Source organism: Corella eumyota, chromosome 5 (genome assembly GCF_963082875.1).
Source record: "Corella eumyota chromosome 5, kaCorEumy4.1, whole genome shotgun sequence".
NCBI classification, from domain to species: Eukaryota; Metazoa; Chordata; class Ascidiacea; order Phlebobranchia; family Corellidae; genus Corella; species Corella eumyota.
The window spans coordinates 4,597,666-4,615,603 of record NC_137494.1 but is presented as its reverse complement, the minus strand read 5'-3'; the positions used below and the strand labels follow the sequence as shown (position 1 = coordinate 4,615,603).

The following is a 17,938-nucleotide window of genomic DNA, read 5'->3' as shown; positions in this document are numbered from 1 at the left end:
TCATAGTGCGGTTATTTTTTTAAAAGGTTACGCAAGCTGTTTTAATTTTAATAAATAATTAAATTATTTAGATACTAAACTGATTTGTTTAAAATGTTATTAAATACAGTTTATAATTTTAAGTTATAATAAATTTTTAACAAAAAAATTGTTGTGACACATGTGCTAGACAACGGTTACAACACCTTGTTACTATGAGACACGAACGGTTAGAAAGGCCGGGTCCAACTTCAAACCTTTTTCTTATTGCTCTCTCTCTTTTCTCTTAGACATGCGCCAATGATTATGATTTTCAAAACTTATTGCCATTTTGACGTCACAGTTGTCATTCCAAATTCGTTAAGCCCGTATATTAATTCATTAAATTTTTAATTTTAATTAAAATAAAACATGGTCAAAGCTAAACAAAACATAATAAATACATTTTCAAGACTGTATTATGATAAATCACATATATATACAATTTTATACTTCAAGCATACGGGAAAGAAATGAATTAAATTTATTTAGACCAAATATTAAGTAAAACCACTTCTAATACAACATAAAATGTCGTAAAAAATAGCGGGAAAACTAAATTATTTTGAAAATAAAACTAAGAACAGTTAAAAAACACCCACAACTTATAATTAAAATTAAAACATGGTGGAGTATCTTTGTAAAAAATGCACCTTTAAAACAAGCAAGAAATCAACTTTTTACTATCACCTGAATAACGTTCACAGCAAGGTAAATTTAAAAAAGTCCATCTACAAATTAAAACCTAAAAAAGAAAGTAAATGTAACATGTACTAAAGAATCATAATATAAACCAATACACAAGCTTTCTGAATATTTACATATCTAGGTGAAACAATTCAATGTGTTCTGCAAAGAAAATGATTGTACCAAGGGTTTTATGTTTATCGACGATTTACGTAATCACCTTAAAATTAAACACAAAATTGAAGGGGAAGAAATAAATCAAACATTTAATACACAAGAAGGTTATAAATTTAAATTAATAATATTGAAAAAACAACTATTTCATTTAAAAATTATTACAATCTTATAATTGTAAAAAAATTTACAGATTTTTTAAATTGGAAAGCTGATGTAGAAAAAAAAAATGCTTCGTACTTTGTACACAAAGACACGACGAAAGCCATCAATGGGTTATTTAGTTTCAAATATAAATGTAATAGGAGTGGTTTTTTCAAAAGTACTTCTGTTGAGGGCGAGCGCCATTTAAAATCGCAAGGTACTCGGAAAATTGGACAAATGTGTACCGCATCTTTTCTTGCAAAACAACTTGTAGGGGGAAAAGTGCAAGTGATTGGGTCACTGCTGCACTATGGCCACAGCATAAGTTTAGGTCACATTTCAGTTCCTAAAATGGACAAAATTAAATTACAAGGTACATTTATTTCAACAATAATTGGGGTGATTTTTATTGCTTTAAAATTTTAAGAAAATAAATGGTTATTTCTAGGAAAATTAGCTATTGGTGTCACCTCAAAAAGAATTTTAAAAGATATTAGATCTACCTGTCAACCAAAAACTAAATATCAGAGAATTCACATGGTCTCACGCCAAGATTTAAACAATTTTCAAAATTCATTAAATCTTAACAACTCTATAAAACATTCCAATGATTGCTTGAGTGTTGAGATTCTGGTAGAAGAAATGAAAAAAAGTCAAAATGTAACAATAGAAAGTTTAAAATTTAGTTATATAACTATTCCAAATAAAACAAAAAGAATTACATAAATTTAAATAATACAATATATTTTATAAGCTACATTGTTTTCTTTAGGTTAAAGTGCTAGTGTATAAGGAACAAGGAGCCAAAGCGTTACATTTTGAAAATGGTGATTTTTGTGTAGCTTTTACTACAACATATATGTTAAACCTTTTAAAAAAATTTGGGCACAATGTCATATGTATGGATTCAACCCATGGCACTAATGCATATGATTTCAAATTGGTAACAATCCTTATTGTTGATGAATTTGGTTGCGATGCTCCAGTTGCCTGGATGATTTGCAATAGGGAAAGTGCTAATGTTCTTTTACCGTTTTTTATTCAATAAAAAATACCTTTTTTGATCAATTTAAAATTGTGGTTCCATCCCCTCAATATTTCATGTCTGATAAGGCCCCTCAATTTTATCGTGTTTGGAGTGAAGTTTTTAATTGCACTCCCCAAAAACTTTTGTGTTCATGGCATGTTCACAAAGACTGGACAGGGAAATTAAATCTAATAAATGTAAGCAAAATGTTTTAAATTATAGTATTATTCTTTTATTTATATTTAAATATATTTAATATTATTTAATGAAACCTTTTTGTCCCAAGGATCACATTTTGCGAAAAGAAATTTATAAAAAGCTTTTAACAGTGAGTCAAACTGGAGAATATTTAGAGGCAAAATCTATGCTTATAGAACTAAAAGACAGTCTTTTAGAAACCGAAATTACACATAAATTTGGGCTATATTTTGAAAAAGAGTGGTTTCCCATTTTTGAACAATGGTCTACTTGTTCAAGAAAGGGCTCAAACATCAACACCAATATGTATGTGGAAGCTTTCCATAAAGTATTTAAGTACAATTATTTGGGAGGAAAATGTAGCAAAAGAGTCGATAAGTAAGTTGATCAGTATATAACAATGACAATAAATTAAACAAATTAACCAATAATTACATTATTATAGGTGCATTAAAAGTCTGCTGGACTTTGAAGAAAACTTGGTTTTCAAAAGATTGGAAAGACTGGAAAAAAATAAACATGGGTGGAAACTAAATCAAATTAAAGAAAGGCATGTGAGTGCTAAAAAAATGAAGGGAGATTACAATATTAAAAAAAAAGATGTTTACCTTGTACAGAGCGAACAGTCTGAAAATGAGTATATTATCACGAAAACTAATAAGCAATGTTCACAAAATTGCCATTTAAAATGTGAAGATTGCAATGTGTGCATTCACAATTACACGTGCACATGTTTAGATCATCTAATTAAAGGGACAATTTGCAAACATATTCATTTCATTTGCATAAGAAAACAAAATTTAAAAAAAATAAAAGTTACAGCAGCCAATACTACTCAAAAAGAACATTCCACAACTCTTAACGAAATTTCTCAAATTATAAATCCAATTAACCAAGCTCGTGATTTGGCCTTAACATTACAAGGAATACTTGCAACAAAACAATTAAGTGATAACCAATCTAAATTGATAATTGAAAAACTTAAATCGTGTATAAGTATAAGCAATTTAACCAATCCAATTAATTTGAAAACTCAGTTCAAAAACAAGGAAAAAATTATGACACCACCCAATAAAAAAATCACACCACAAAGAAAATTTTATAAAACTTCAAAAACTGTAAACAAAGAAAGAACTTATAATAACCCAAATTTTAAAGAAAGAGAATTAATTAAGGAAAATCTAATTGGGGAAGCTCCAACAATACAATCATGGCAACCCGAACATACATATGCAAAAATTCTGCCTGAACTAGAAACAGGTTAAAAAACTAAAATTAATTAATTATTATCCATTGTATTTTTGGAAAAGTAAAGCTTTAAAATTAGTAGGGTATTTACAATTATAAAATATTTCTTGAATAAATATTTTTTTAGAACCTGAAGTGAAGGAAATGAGGGATAGCTACCAAAAAACAAAAAAAGAAGATAAACAAATTAAAGCAAAATACGAAAGTATTACACTGATTGCAAATCAGACCGTACTAAATGGGTAAATTTTATCTATTAATGAGAATAAAAGTTCCTACCTTTTTTTATAGAAATAGAAAATCTTTGGTCCTCTCAACATTGTGGCAGCCGGGTTGAAGCCATTGCACAGAACCTATACTTAACCAAAAATGAGCTTTTGCTTTTATCGGGCAACAATTGGCTTGACGATAAGGTATTACATAAAGCCTAAAAGTAAAAACTTTACAGTTTAAAATAAGTTAAATTAACACTAACTGTTCTCTAAACAAAATCATAATTTAGATTATGGATGCTGCAGTGTTTGCAATAACGCAAAAGGTGAATAAGTTAGAAATATCCAAATATTATTTTAACCACTTTTTATTAGTAAGTCTAGTTAGCATAAAATACTACCATATGTTTTAACTTGATAGCACAACACAAACTGGATACCAATATCGACTCATACATCTTCACTTTGGTTTTTTCATGGAAAGTTTGATAAAAATCTGAAGGAAAATAGCAAGTTGGTAAGACAATACATATATTTATATAATGGTATATATGCAAGATCAACATTAAATTAATTTTTAATTATTCTATAAATACAAAATAAACAGGATATTTTTAACTCTTTTAATTTTTACAGTTTGGCATAATAAAAAAAATGAACTGGATTTCTCCAGTTAACATTGGACAACATTGGGTTTTAATGGTACGTACACAGGGTCATTTATATGGATTTAGACTAATTTGTAAATGTAATGCAAGTAAGCATTTGTTTCATGATTTTTCTTAGGCTGCGTTTTTTATTTTTTATGTTTATATAGACCCTTCAGGAACACAATGTTTTTTTATATGATCCTATGGGTAACGAAGCGAGCATTAATCAAATTTTATTGCAAAATTTAAGGTAAAAATTATCATCTGACAATAAATAAACTAAAAAATATTTATTGTATGTGTATACCTCTACAGAAACTTTTGGAAGTATTACTTTCCAATGGGCAAAAGACATTTTAAGGGAAGTTATTCGAACCATGCAAAACAAGTTGATGGGTATAATTGCGGACCCTTATCAATCATGGTAAACTAAAACCAAGAAAGTTTAAAGTAGTTTAGCAAATTTACCCGTTCAAATAATTTATCAGAAAGTAAAATAGTAGTAAATCTAAAAATAAAAAACTAGATGGCATTATTAACTATAAAATCAAATTTTAGGCTGCAGAAGCAATACAGACAAAGGGTCTAATGGAAAATATAAAAACAGATAAAGTTTCGACAGATTTTTATAGAAAATATATTGGAAACATGTTATTGCAGTTAACAAGTATGTTTAAGGAATCATAAACCTTAAAAAGACAAATAGTTAGCAGGAAGTCCTAAAGATATTAAGCAAAGTTTAAGTTAAAATATTCAGTGAAGTTTAAATCTAAATAAAATGTTTTATTCGTTTAAATACTATAGGCTTTAATAATAAAAACAATGTTTAATGTTTAGATAAAAAAGACTTACAGTGTTTTTGTGTTCATTGCAATAGCAACATCGAACTTGAAAATTCTTCATGGGTTAGTCAAACATACATGTTTAAATTTTTTTAATTCAGAAAATAGGGATAATAGACAGTACATAACTCTGTGTTTAGGTTCAATGCAAAAGTTGCTCTCGTTGGGTACATTTTTCTTGTACAGGAAAAAAACAATTTGCAAGCCATGAAACATTTTTATGCAATCACTGCAAACATTAAAAAAAGATTAGTTTTTTTACAAAAAGTTATTAGATGATTTGACAACTTTAGTGTAGCTTGAAGAGAAATAAATGATTTAATTTGAGTTATATAGATTAAAGTTTGATGTGGTTGTTATTTGTTAAGAATAATTTTAGAAAAGCTCATACTTGATTCTAAGAAAAAAAATTGCTTGTTAGTAATAAGTTCTTTTTTAAACTATTTTATTAGTATGTTTACAAAATATGAAGTTGCTTTGTATTCAAAAAGAAATAATTTGGATTTGTAAAGACAAAAAGTATTGTAAAAAGTATCTAAAACACAGCATTAAACAAGACTTTTTTTTTGATTTGGAAAGGTCAAACCCCAGTCTCGGGTTGCCTTTTAGAAGTTCAGAATATTATGTGATTATAATTGCCGATAGTTAAGCTCATTAAGTGTTTGCTTAGCAGGAGTTTATACCGTATAAATCAACTAACTGAAGGCGCTACAGCATGAAAGCAGTGGGGATTAAACCCACAACCACAATGGCTTCAATGTGGTGTAACAAGTGTTTTTACCACTACACCACGCTGACGGTTATGGTGGTACTAAAATACAAATGATATTATCCAAAAATAGCTACACATAACTGCAAAAAGAAGCAATGCTAAAATGAGCTGGGTGTCAGACTGCTTATTCAGCTAGTCTTTAAATAGGTAGTTGTTATCCACCTATTCGCGTGTAAAAATTCAGATCGACAGCTATTACGATTTCTGTTACAATGCTATGCGGAAAAACATGCGGACACGTGCCGCCTTGCAAATCGCAAAAAAGGAGAGAACCACACGAAGAAGGTTTGGACCCGGCTTTTCTAACCGCTCGAAGGTTTGGACCCGGCTTTTCTAACCGCTCGATGAGACTATTGGTGCTAAAAAAAGTTTTAATATTTCAGTAGCTGCTCTGGCTGTGTGGTGGTTGTTTTTTTAAATATGAATTTCAATTTTGTTATAATCATCTTTCTGGGATTTGATCTATTTGGTAAGCGTTTTTTTTAAATTAAAAGGTTGCTAATATATATTTATGACCTTTAAAATTATTATTTGCAGTTGTTAAAGCCCAACTAGCAACAATTCCACCTTCACAAAGTGGAGATGTTTGGGCAACAGGTTACACAGGTTTAATTGTAACTGCTACAATACCACAAACAACTGATGTTAGTTTTTGTTCATGGACTTCGATTAAATCTGAAAGCCCAACACCGTTTTATAGTGGTGTTTTTATGGAATGCTCTAACACCAGTTCATTCTCCTGTGTAATAGAAGATGAAAATATTTATTCTAACCTCACCTTTTTACAACCTCTTAACAGTTCATCTAATGTTACTTTAATATGTGCTGATAGTAGTGCTACACCTGTTTTAACTCAAGTTTGGGTGATTGTGGTTCAAGGTTGGTAAATAACAGTTTCATATTTGAGGGTTTCTTTAAAATGTAGGAATAATACAAAGTGTAATTTTATTTATTCAAAAAATATTTAAATACATAACTGTTTCATGTAATTAAGGATTAGTGCAGTTTAATATTTTCTTACCCAACTTAGATATTTATCAGAAAAAAATTAAAACCATTAAAATGCAATTGTAAAACCGGTATTATTTTACAATGCCTAGGCCATTTTGGTAATAAAACTACCAATAATAAAATATGTGTAACATAGCGGATTATTAAAATATTATAAATTAGAATAAAGTAAAGGACCAAATTTTTAATATTTTGCAAATTTTTTTTATGTTGTCCTTCATATCAGCAATTGTTTAGATACACCCATTATTTAACTTGAGTATATTAATATATTTTTACATAAAGTTATTTAAAAATGAAATCAAACTTGATTTATTGTTCTAGATTGTGGTTCCACATTTCCATACAATGTTGAAGTTCTTGCAACATCTAGAATTCACAACTCAGTTGGAACATTTAATTGTACAAACAATGGAGAGTTATTTTATTCAAATGGAAGTCAACTTACATCTTATACAACTACTTGTTTGGCAAATGCAATGTGGACTGGACAAAATGGTTTACAATGCTGGAAAGGTAATATATTACACGAGTTATTGGAAATGTAAATTTTGTTTAGATCACCTTATTTCTTGAGAACTTATTGACTTAATGTTTACTAAATGGTTATAGATTTAATTTGGATATTAAACAACACATTTAAAAATATAAACAATACATACTTTATCTTAAAATCACTCATATTATTAGAAATTTAACCTAGCATATTAAATATTTTCCTAAATTATTTATTTAAAAAATAAATTAATTTAGTTAAATAAATAAAATATCTGGTAAGAAAACAAATGCATATCACAGCACCAACTGTAACATTAAATGGAGTTGAAACAGTGGTTGAAGGAAATGGATTAGATTTAACTTGTGATTATGATCAAGTTATTCCTAATGCAACTTCATCTACTTTTTATATTGGAGATACTTCAAATCAACAAAATGTTGTAAATACTTAATTTTTGTTTACTTTTCAGAATAAAGTTCTTAATTTTTATTAATTTTATCTGCTAAATAATAAATCTTTTGCTTTTAATTTTTTAATTCATACCATTTAATTAAAAAAAATTTTTTTTAGCATTTTTAGATTTTAAAAATCAAACATTTAACAAATATTTTTTGTTATAAATTTTTAGGGTTTAAATTTTACAACAGCAAACCTTGTAGCATCTGACAATGGTAAGCAAGTATATTGTCAAGCAAACTCTTCATTTACTCAACTACCGAAATTTAATCAAACTGGAAGATCAAATATTTTTACGTTAAATGTACAATGTGAGTAGTTAATGAACAAATTTTTTCCTAACATAAAAATACTGATAAATTTTTTTTTATCTTGTATTGCATAGCGTATATATTTATATAACAACTTATATTTGTTTCCTGATATGCTTGTTTGTTGTTTTGAATGTTTACTGTTTATGTATTGAACCGGCATTGTGGTGTGAACCGGCAGCGTGGTGTAGTGGTAAGAACTCTTGCTATACCACACATGAGGTCGTGGGTTCAATCCCCACTGATCTCATGCTGTAGCGCCCTTGAGTAAGGCGCTATAAACGGTATGAACTCCTGCTGAGCCAGCACTTAATCAGCAGCATAGTTACCGGCAAATTATAGTCTCTATAATATCCCAAATTGCCACAGGCAACTCGTGACTGGGTCGGAGGAACTTATGTTATTCTATGTTTAAGTCGCACATTCAACTTTCCCACATTGAGGATAAAGATATATACAAAAAAAATAAATAAAAAAATATAAACTATTTTTAAAATTATTTTTTGTTGAGCTGTAACATTATTTAACAAAGAACCTAGTAAATTTAGGTAAAATTCAATTATTTACAGATTTTTATTTTATAATATTTCATGTTAATTAAAAAAAATTAAAAATAGTAAAGGCATCTTTTTAGACTACAGTTTTAGTTAGTAGCTAAGTCAAAAAAATTAAAAAAAATATGACGTAACAATGTCTTATGTTAATAAAAAATGTTAAGGTTGTTTTACTTTTAAGGTTGTTTTACTAAGTAAAGTTGTTTAACTTTTATAATTCATTTGTATGTTAACTTTTACTTTATATTTTTGTATTGGTTTGCCAGTAAACCTATTTTGGGTCTATTTGTACAAAATATCTATACTAGAATTACACAGTTTACAAACCAATAATATTTAAACATCAGAGTTTGTAATAAAATTAGGAAGTGTATATTTAATCAGATCAAATCTGTTAATAACTTGTTGGGAAGTCGATTAATAGAAATCCTAACCCACAATATTTATGCATAACACCTTTTACATGTAATCTTGGTTACTTAAATAAGTTGGCAAAATTCAAAAATAAATTTGTAGACACAATTTTTGTCTATGGTTTTATTATTGTTTATAATACTGTAAATAATTATTTAAAAAATATATAATTTTTTAAAACTATGTGGTTCATTATAGTGTACTAATTTGGAGAAAAAAAATTGTTTTTTACTACCTTTTTTTACTGGATTTTATTTAATTTTTTTGTAAATTAGTAAATTTTAAATTTTATCAACCTTTTTTTTAAAATAGATTCACCCAGACTAACATCTCCCTCCACAGAAGTTGAATGTTCATTACCTTGGGTTGTCAATCAAACTGGAACTTGCACACTTCAATTTATTTCCAATCCACTTTCTAATATTTCAAGTCTTACTTTAAATGGTTTGTAATTTTGAATTATTAACAAATAGTTTTAATCTTATTTTAGCAGGAAATTTTTTATTATTTAAATGGTTTTAAAACATCAGTTTATGAGGGATTAAAATTAGATTTTTTTTGGCAGGAAGTAATGTTGCAAATGATAATATGAAACCACTCACCAATATAAGTGACTCACAGACTTTTTCATTTACAAGAAATAAGGTTAATCTTGTGTTAATTTATGTAGTTATTTTATTTAAAAAATTTTTGATTAAATTATATATTATGTAAAATAAGATTTTTTTAACAACAATTTGTTTAATGAAATTGAAAGATTGCTGTTTTAAAACCCAGTGTTAATGTAAAATTTATCAGTTTTTATATAGGTATCACAAGCTGACAATGGTAGTTATACATTAACTATTCAATCCCCTACATTTCCTACTCAACTACTTTCTGTTGAATTTGATGTAAATGTTTTTGATTCAACACCGATTGACCCCAAAGGTCCTGGTGGTTCAAATGGCTTGGACACAACAATTATAATTATTATTGTAGTTGTTGTTGTTGTTTTATTGTTGGTTGGGGTTTTGTTATTTCTTTGGTGTCGAAGAAGAAAAAACAGCGTAAAGAAAAATGGCAAGTTTTATTTAAGTTTTTTGCAAATTTTTAAAAGTAAACTCAAAATACACTTTTAGATTTTAATTTTTTTTTATAACAGAAAGTAATAACACCATCACCCCCATTTAAAATATGCATAGTGGTATGTTCACTTTTTTATACCTATTTATTCTTGATGTGGGAAGGTTGACTTTACTACCTAAACATAGAGTAACATCCTGACCAAGACTTAAGTTGCCTTTGCTAGTTTAGGATATTATAAATTATAGTTGTAAATATATTGTTATGTGAAAATTCAGTTAAAAGTTTTGTAGAAATACCTTTTTTTCTGCTCGTTTATTGACACAATCCCCTTTTGCTAATGAAAGAAGTAAAAGTTTTGTGTCCGAGGTTACAGAATCCAGATGTTAACTTTAGCAATGTGAAAACACAATTGCTTTTTTACAAATTAGTAGGCTAAACAAGTTATTGATAAAATGCTTTTTAAATGTAGAAGAAAGAGATAACTCATTGCATATCTCTTCAGGTGGAAATGGTGCAGACGTCTATGCTGCTGTCAATAAACCTAAAAAGATAAAGAAAGGTGATGAAAAATAGTTTAGAACAAAAATTGCTTTCAATAGCTCTTAATTAGATAAATTGTAAAACTCCACTTTTTCTTATGGTTTTTGTTGCAGTTACTATTTTAAATTTTTATTTTAGAAAATTAAAAAATAAATTTAAATTTTGGGGTTCATTTATGATTTTTAACATTTCAGTTAAAGATGAAAAGGTGGAAAGGGGCAATCCCTTATATGGTACCTCGCGAATTGGAGCAGAGGAAGCTTATGCTGTTGTGGACAAATCTAAAGGAAAAAAGAAAAAGAAAGGTAAAAACATGTTTCATTTAAAAAAATGATTTTTTATAATTCAAACTTTTTCTGTAGACAACAGTGAAAAAGAAGAGCGAATTAATTCATTGTATGGACCATCTGGTTGTGGAAATGGAATAGAAGAAGCCTATACTGTTGTTGATAAACCTAAAAACAAGAAAAAAAAGGGTAAACTTTAGAGATAATCTTTTAAAACTACTTTTGATCAAAAATGTTTTTAAAGCCTTCTAATTGTTCTATTTATTGGTAAAGGTGAAAAGGAGGAAAAGGTAAACCCACTCTATCAACCTGGTGATCCTGACTTCATTGAGGATGCTTATGCTGAAGTCAACAAACCTAAGAAGAAAAAAGGTTTTTGTTTTCAACAAATAAAAATGATAACTGCAATTATATTAAAATTTGTATATATTAGCAAATAATTATATAATACATGGTTTGGACTAAGAAAATTTAAGTAAACAATTACTTGCAAAATGATAATTTTTTGCAATATTTTTATCTATATTTTAGGCAAAAATGAGAAAGAGGAAAAGGTAAATCCTCTTTATGCTCCCTCCACTTCTGCAGGAGTAAATGAGGCTTATGCTGAAGTCAACTTTAGCAAAAAAAAGAAAGGAAAGAAAAATACAGCACCAGGTATTTAAATTTCTGTAAATGTATATTTAAAGAAGGTTTATAGAATTTTAAATCTTTGAAATTTAATTTTTTAATTCTTATAAAATTAATTTGTTAAAATTTTTCAAACATGATGCATCTGCCTTTATTTAAATTTATACACTTTATATTATATATAGCTTAAGTAAATTAGCCATACAATAACATGTAAAAAATTCATTTATCAACATCAAAAAAATCTTTTCAATTTTTAATCATTTAATATGTAATTAAGCACCTGATGAAGCCTATGCAGAGGTTAACAAGTCAAACAAAAAACCAAAGCCACCAGGTAACTATATAAAAAGATAGTTCACCATTGATGCAATTTTTATACTTATATGCAGACCGAAAATAATATTTTTTATTAAGATTTTAATTTACAACAACGCAACAAAGATAAAAGGAAGGCTCAGTCATTAAAAAATCAATTTAAAATAATATTGGTAGTTTAAACACAATGCATTCATCCCACACACCACACAATCTTAATTGTTATTTTATGCACCAAATCCATGCTTTAATGCAAACAATAACGTATAAAAATAAGCCAACAGTTTCCTGGTATACAATCTTATGTCAACTCAAACAAGGAAGTAAAATACAAAGTAATAACCTTATCTATTTTTAAGGAGATGGTGACGATCTACATGGCAATGATTCTCATGTAAGTTAAAAAAAAATTCCTGATTTTATTTCTTAAATTTGGGTAAAAAAATGTTATTTAAATTTAGTTGGTTAAAGCAACAATTGAATATTTAACATTGTTACACAGGACTACTAACGCAAACGAGATGTTTAAAAGTAGTAGGTTGCCTTGTCACATAATTTAAAAAATTATGTTTACTTTCTTTTGTTTAAACATTCAACTAACTTTTTATCAAAAATTTTGCATTTGAATAAAATAAATTATATAACATAAAAACTAATATTTCGTTTGCTACTTGTGATAACTTACACAAGCATGTAATTTAGTTAAACTTTTAGCATGTTTCATATCATAAACTAACAATTTATAGCTAATTAAAGTCTGTGATGCTATCTGGGAACACCTAATAGCACTTTTGTTTTAAATTTTACAAAAATTTTTTTTATTTTTTTGTATAAAGTTTTATTAATTTAAAATGTAATATATTAACTAAAAATTTTTTTATCCTAAGATTGGGCTTAAAAACTACACCAGTGACAACATAAATAAAGAATATACTGTTTCGGCCTTCTAGTTCCACTTAATAATCCAAGAAGCAATGCTTATAAAAGATTCTTTATATATATTTACTGTAAGAAAATGTTTAATTGCTGATAATATATATGCTATTATTATACAGTCTTATTTTAAGTGTTTATTAACATAATTCAAACGTTTTAAGAATTTATAAAAGCAATTATTGTCTAAAAAACTCGTTTTCACAGCATACATAAAATTAATTAATAAAAATTGGAATATTATAAAAATATTATTATATAAAAAAAAATTACTGTCTGTAAAGAAATTAAAATATTGTTGCATTTTTTTTATACATAGAACTAAAAATCTTGTAGTCACAACCTTTCTATTTGTTTATTTGTAGCACTTATTTGAATTTTTTGACCAAATATGGTAATGTTAATATTATTTATAGTTCATGACTTGATTAACATTTTTGAATTAAAATTCAAAAGTTTCGGTTAAAGTTATGTTCAATTATAAACTTTTTTAAAATAATGAATTTTTTTATTTTTTTTTTGTTTTAAAAATGTGTTGTATTCCATATTGCATTTACTTATATTCCAGTGACAGTTAAGATCTTTAAGAACTTTATTTACACAAAAATGTCGTTTTTATGCCTATTAATATGTATTCACTTTTTAATGTAAGTTTTTTTTTTAATTTTTATTTCCACTGGTTAGCACTTTTAAATTCTTCACATTCTGTATTTTTGTACTACTTGTTTTCCAAATTTTTACTGTATCCAAATCACTGTAAATGAATCTTTAAAAAAGATAACCCCACACTGTTATATATATTTTTAAATATAAATTTATAATGTGCAATCAAAATCTGCAATATTAACGTAACAAACTAACGACTGTTAATCATAAAATGTGCAATTTTTAAAACCCTTTTTCCAAATACTGTGTTATTTTGTAAATTGTTTTATCCTATGCAGAATAAAATCAATGTAATCTTACGTATATTTTAATCTATAGAAATTAGGCGATAGTAGTTTAACTACATACACTACCTAATATTGGACCTGTACCAAATAAAATGCAAGAATATTGCTTACATTAGTAAGCTTAATCTGCAACCAACAAACGTATTTTTAGTTACGTGATGGTGATCGGGCTCAAGGATAAACAGTGGCATTAATGCGGCTTAATCGTTGAACTCTTTAAGAAACGTTTTAATCAATGGTTATTGGGTGGCGTCTGTTAAGTAGAACAAAAATTTGTAGCCTGGTTTTAAAACAAACATTTGTACTTGATAAAAAGTGAAAACCAATAATTTAAAAATTTGAATTAATACCTGAAAATCTAGTTTAAAATTTCTATGCCAAAAAGAGTTGTTAAATATAAACCGCAAATTCGATAACCAAATTGAAGCGAAAGGCATTTGAACTACTTATTAAAATGGGGATAAAAGTAGTAAACTAATAACAATTTAATGGTAATTCGATATTAAAAACATCTTTTACAGGCGTATTTGAAATTAAAGTAAGCTTATGCGCGTTTATCCAAAAAAGCTACCAAGCTAACAAATATTCTATAAAAATATCAAAAATTTTTACCGTGACGTATAATACTTTTTTAAGTGACATAACATTTTTAAAGTTACGTGTATTTTACCTCTTTTAACTCTATGTTTTGAACCTAAGCAATTATACGTTTAAAGGCCCGTTCACATGGCTTAAGCAATGTAACGTAAAGTAAGAATGCGTAACCATTTAAAATCCATTTGAAAACAACGTTAGACTTGTCGTGTGAACAGGCCTTAAAGGGGCTTCATAACAAAAATCAGTTAGTTTAAAATAACACCTAAATGGCCATAATTTTAAGTAATTTTAATCAAAATTGCATGATTTTTTTAAAACCCGATTAAAATTGTTGGTTTCGGCCAATATTAATTTTTTTATTTTATTAAAAAAAATCTGTCTGATTTTATTGATTTCTATGTACGGCTAACGTCATTAATTAAAAAAACGTGGTTTTCGTGGATTTTAGGATTCAAAAAAAAAATTGTTAACTTGATGGAAAAAAATTGTCTGATGGTAACAAACACCTTTAATTCCATATTTTGTTTTTAACAACTTCAAATAACTAAACAATATATAATAATTTTGTAATAACTAAGCCAATGAGCGGTATTTCTACTTGTAATCTTAGTGTAAAGTTTTACTAATATCGGCTTTTTAATTTTAGTCTGAAAAGTTGAAAAACTTCAAATAGGCTAGACAATTAAAGCCTTTGGTAATTGCTTTTATATTTTTAATGCACAACCCTAATTTTGTTTTTAGTGTAACAATTACATACAAAAAATTGCTATTTATTTATTAACAATGACAAGCAGAATCATTTGACCAAAGATGTAAACATATCACAAACCATCAAAATGTTGAACAGGTACAAAATTTAAAATAAAGAAAAAATTAATCCAGTTTATTATATTTTTGGTATAATGTCTTTTTTAACACAAAAACCTGACTTTAAGGCCCTATTAAAGTTATGTTGCTTGCTGGTACCTTTTTATAACTTTTCTTATTGTTGTCTAAATAACTAAAAACATGTTGGGCTTATTCTACTTGCTTTTAATTTTATTTAACACCAACTTGGTGTAATACTCTAACATTGTAATATCTTGTTAGGTTTAGTAAAACTAATTAAAAACTTATAAACCAAGATCGTATATTTACAGCAATTTGTTAAAACACAATAGTCTTAATTTAAGTATAACTTTGTAATATTTTTGAGTAACTGAAGTTAGCAATTAAATCTTTTAATTGTGATTGAATTTTTATGTATAAAATAAAATTGTATATAATTAATTTAGACTAAAGAAACTTCTATTTTAATTGCATTTTATTTAATATGTCTTCCCTAATAATTATATTAAAAACATTTTTAAAATAGGCAGAAATATTGTCTTTTAAAAACTTAAAATATTTTTTATTGATTTTGTTATTTAACTGTCTAAGAGATTTCTACATTTAAATTTAAAATTTCTAATAGTTTGTTTTTTAAAACATTAAAAACGAATTACTAAAAAAACATTAAATATCTTAATAAATTTACCTTGTATACAGTTTCTTTTAATTTTTTCATTGCAAATTTAACAAAGATTGTCTTTGCAGAATTCAGCCTAAGATCTGATACAGAAGCAAGTTATCATCGAAATGTTACTTTGTTGTCTGGTGATTTCAATGCTTCTGAGTAAAATATGATCATATGATTTTATTGAAAACCCACCCGGAAATATTTAGTAAGAAATATAAATATATAAAAACTAAAGATACTATTTTATTCAATATAATGACTAAGAATGAGATTCATATTCTTTATGCATGCATGCATATTAGTTTTCAAGAATTATTTTTTTTCTTAAAATAAATTAGTATAGCCTATACCAAGTTAAAATGGTAATATTGTTAACAAATTAAAAAAAAATTAGCACTTATTATTTTTTGTTTAAAATTAGTTTTTTTATATGCAAAATTTTTTTTTCTCTACCAGCACGTCATTCAAATATGTCAAATTTATATTTAACCTTTTTTGTAGTTTTTTTTATTACATTTGGTTAATATATAAAACAAATTAATATAGAAGGACACATTATTTTTCAAAATTAATATGATGTCATGAATTTAATTGTTAAGGGTTTTTAAATTTTGTAAGAAACAATATTAAAATTAAAATAAAATTGTGGCAATGGCCTAAAATTAAACTTAAATTAGGCATAAATAACCTTTACATAATTTCTTACATAATTTTCAATAGAGTTACATAATTTTATCTAAATAGTAAGAAATTAAATGGCTTCTGTATTGAGGTAATAACGAAATTAATACATCCTAAATAGGGCAATTTAAATTTTTTCGATCTATATAGCAATTATACCGTTTTAAGGTAGACTTTGGGTATATTAATATCTCATATACAATTATTAATAAATATTAAAATATATTTTATGCAAAATTATAAAAAAACTAAATGATTTAAATACTAGTTTTGTCTAATGGACTTATGCTAATAATGTTACTAATTTGAAGTAAATTTTGCTTTATAAATTATAATGTTTTAGTCCCACCTTAAGTTTAAATTAAAAAATATATTTAGTTCCGAACAGCCATTATATACTTTCTGGTCAAAAACCTTAAAAAAATTTTTTAATTAGTGATTCTTTTTTTTTTGATTTTTTATTTTAGTATTTTTTTAGATATATATATTAATCTGATTGACCTTTTTTAAATTTTTGTATCTACGTTCTATACAATTTCTCAAGGGGTGTTGAACAGTAGGCAAATGTAGGTTTATTAACCAACTAATAGCAACCATTGATTAGGATACAAAAATATTTTTTTAAATTTGCATTGTTTTTAGTTTGGTAACATTAGTACAACCAACAATATACTCGGGAGCAGTGTGCTTTTTTTATCACGCAATTTAGCTGCAGTGGCTAAATCATCAGGCATTACGAGGCTTTTTTAAGGTGTTGTTGTTAAGTATTTTACAGAGTTTAAAAGGTAAGAAATTGTATTCTATTTTTTAACCTTATTTGCGCCAATTTAAATCACAAATAAACTCTGTAATTTTTTCAGGTGTTTGAACATTTATAGTTCAGGTAAAATTTAGCAATTTATATTTCTATTCGACTTTTTCTAAATTATAAATGATTTAAATTTTTTTAATAAAGTGCATTTATTTTTTAACTTAAAGATAAATCAGTTAACAGCATATTACCTCCAAGATTTTTGGATGCCCAATACTAATTGAAATTGCTGATGAATGAACTAAACTTATACTAATTAAAAACATTTAGGTGTTTAAAAATAAATTTTGTTAGTTGATCTGTTAAATTTTGTTAGTTGACCTTTTAATATCTTCCTAGTTAAGTAAATTTTTTGGCTAAAGTGAAATTTCTGCCAAGAAAAACATTATTGTGTGAAAAAAACAG

General features: G+C 26.5%; 1 protein-coding gene and 2 long non-coding RNA genes across 8 annotated transcripts; 1 reads left to right on the top strand and 2 right to left on the bottom strand.

The window, feature by feature from the left end:
- Window positions 1-479: 479 nt before the first annotated feature.
- Window positions 480-7,786, bottom strand: LOC145753875 (uncharacterized). Of its 2 annotated transcripts, XR_014283866.1 has the most exons (8): window positions 6,135-7,786; window positions 5,211-5,429; window positions 4,666-4,787; window positions 4,110-4,204; window positions 3,776-3,923; window positions 2,079-2,238; window positions 1,527-1,653; window positions 480-1,369 (listed from the first exon to the last, which is right to left on the bottom strand). It is a non-coding gene; the product is annotated as an uncharacterized LOC145753875 (long non-coding RNA). The 2 variants fall into 2 exon arrangements; XR_014283865.1 differs by having other exon boundaries at window positions 5,211-7,786.
- Window positions 6,308-13,228, top strand: LOC145753836 (uncharacterized). Of its 5 annotated transcripts, XM_082570309.1 has the most exons (17): window positions 6,308-6,441; window positions 6,510-6,851; window positions 7,308-7,499; window positions 7,782-7,921; window positions 8,111-8,249; window positions 9,530-9,661; window positions 9,783-9,862; window positions 10,027-10,279; window positions 10,755-10,844; window positions 11,020-11,130; window positions 11,188-11,301; window positions 11,386-11,484; window positions 11,644-11,769; window positions 12,023-12,079; window positions 12,420-12,454; window positions 12,563-12,594; window positions 12,948-13,045. In XM_082570309.1, exons 1-16 carry the CDS (start codon window positions 6,393-6,395, stop codon window positions 12,569-12,571), a joined length of 1,968 nt encoding a protein of 655 aa, XP_082426435.1. In that variant the 5' UTR covers window positions 6,308-6,392; the 3' UTR covers window positions 12,572-12,594; window positions 12,948-13,045. The 5 variants fall into 5 exon arrangements, with proteins under 5 accessions (XP_082426435.1, XP_082426432.1, XP_082426434.1 ...); XM_082570306.1 differs by lacking the exon at window positions 12,563-12,594 and having other exon boundaries at window positions 7,782-7,918; window positions 12,948-13,228; XM_082570308.1 differs by lacking the exon at window positions 12,563-12,594 and having other exon boundaries at window positions 10,788-10,844; window positions 12,948-13,228.
- LOC145753883 (uncharacterized) lies at window positions 9,510-16,177 on the bottom strand. Its single transcript, XR_014283882.1, has 6 exons — window positions 16,060-16,177; window positions 11,413-11,469; window positions 11,177-11,280; window positions 11,063-11,106; window positions 10,582-10,826; window positions 9,510-9,634 (listed from the first exon to the last, which is right to left on the bottom strand). It is a non-coding gene; the product is annotated as an uncharacterized LOC145753883 (long non-coding RNA).
- Window positions 16,178-17,938: the final 1,761 nt, after the last annotated feature.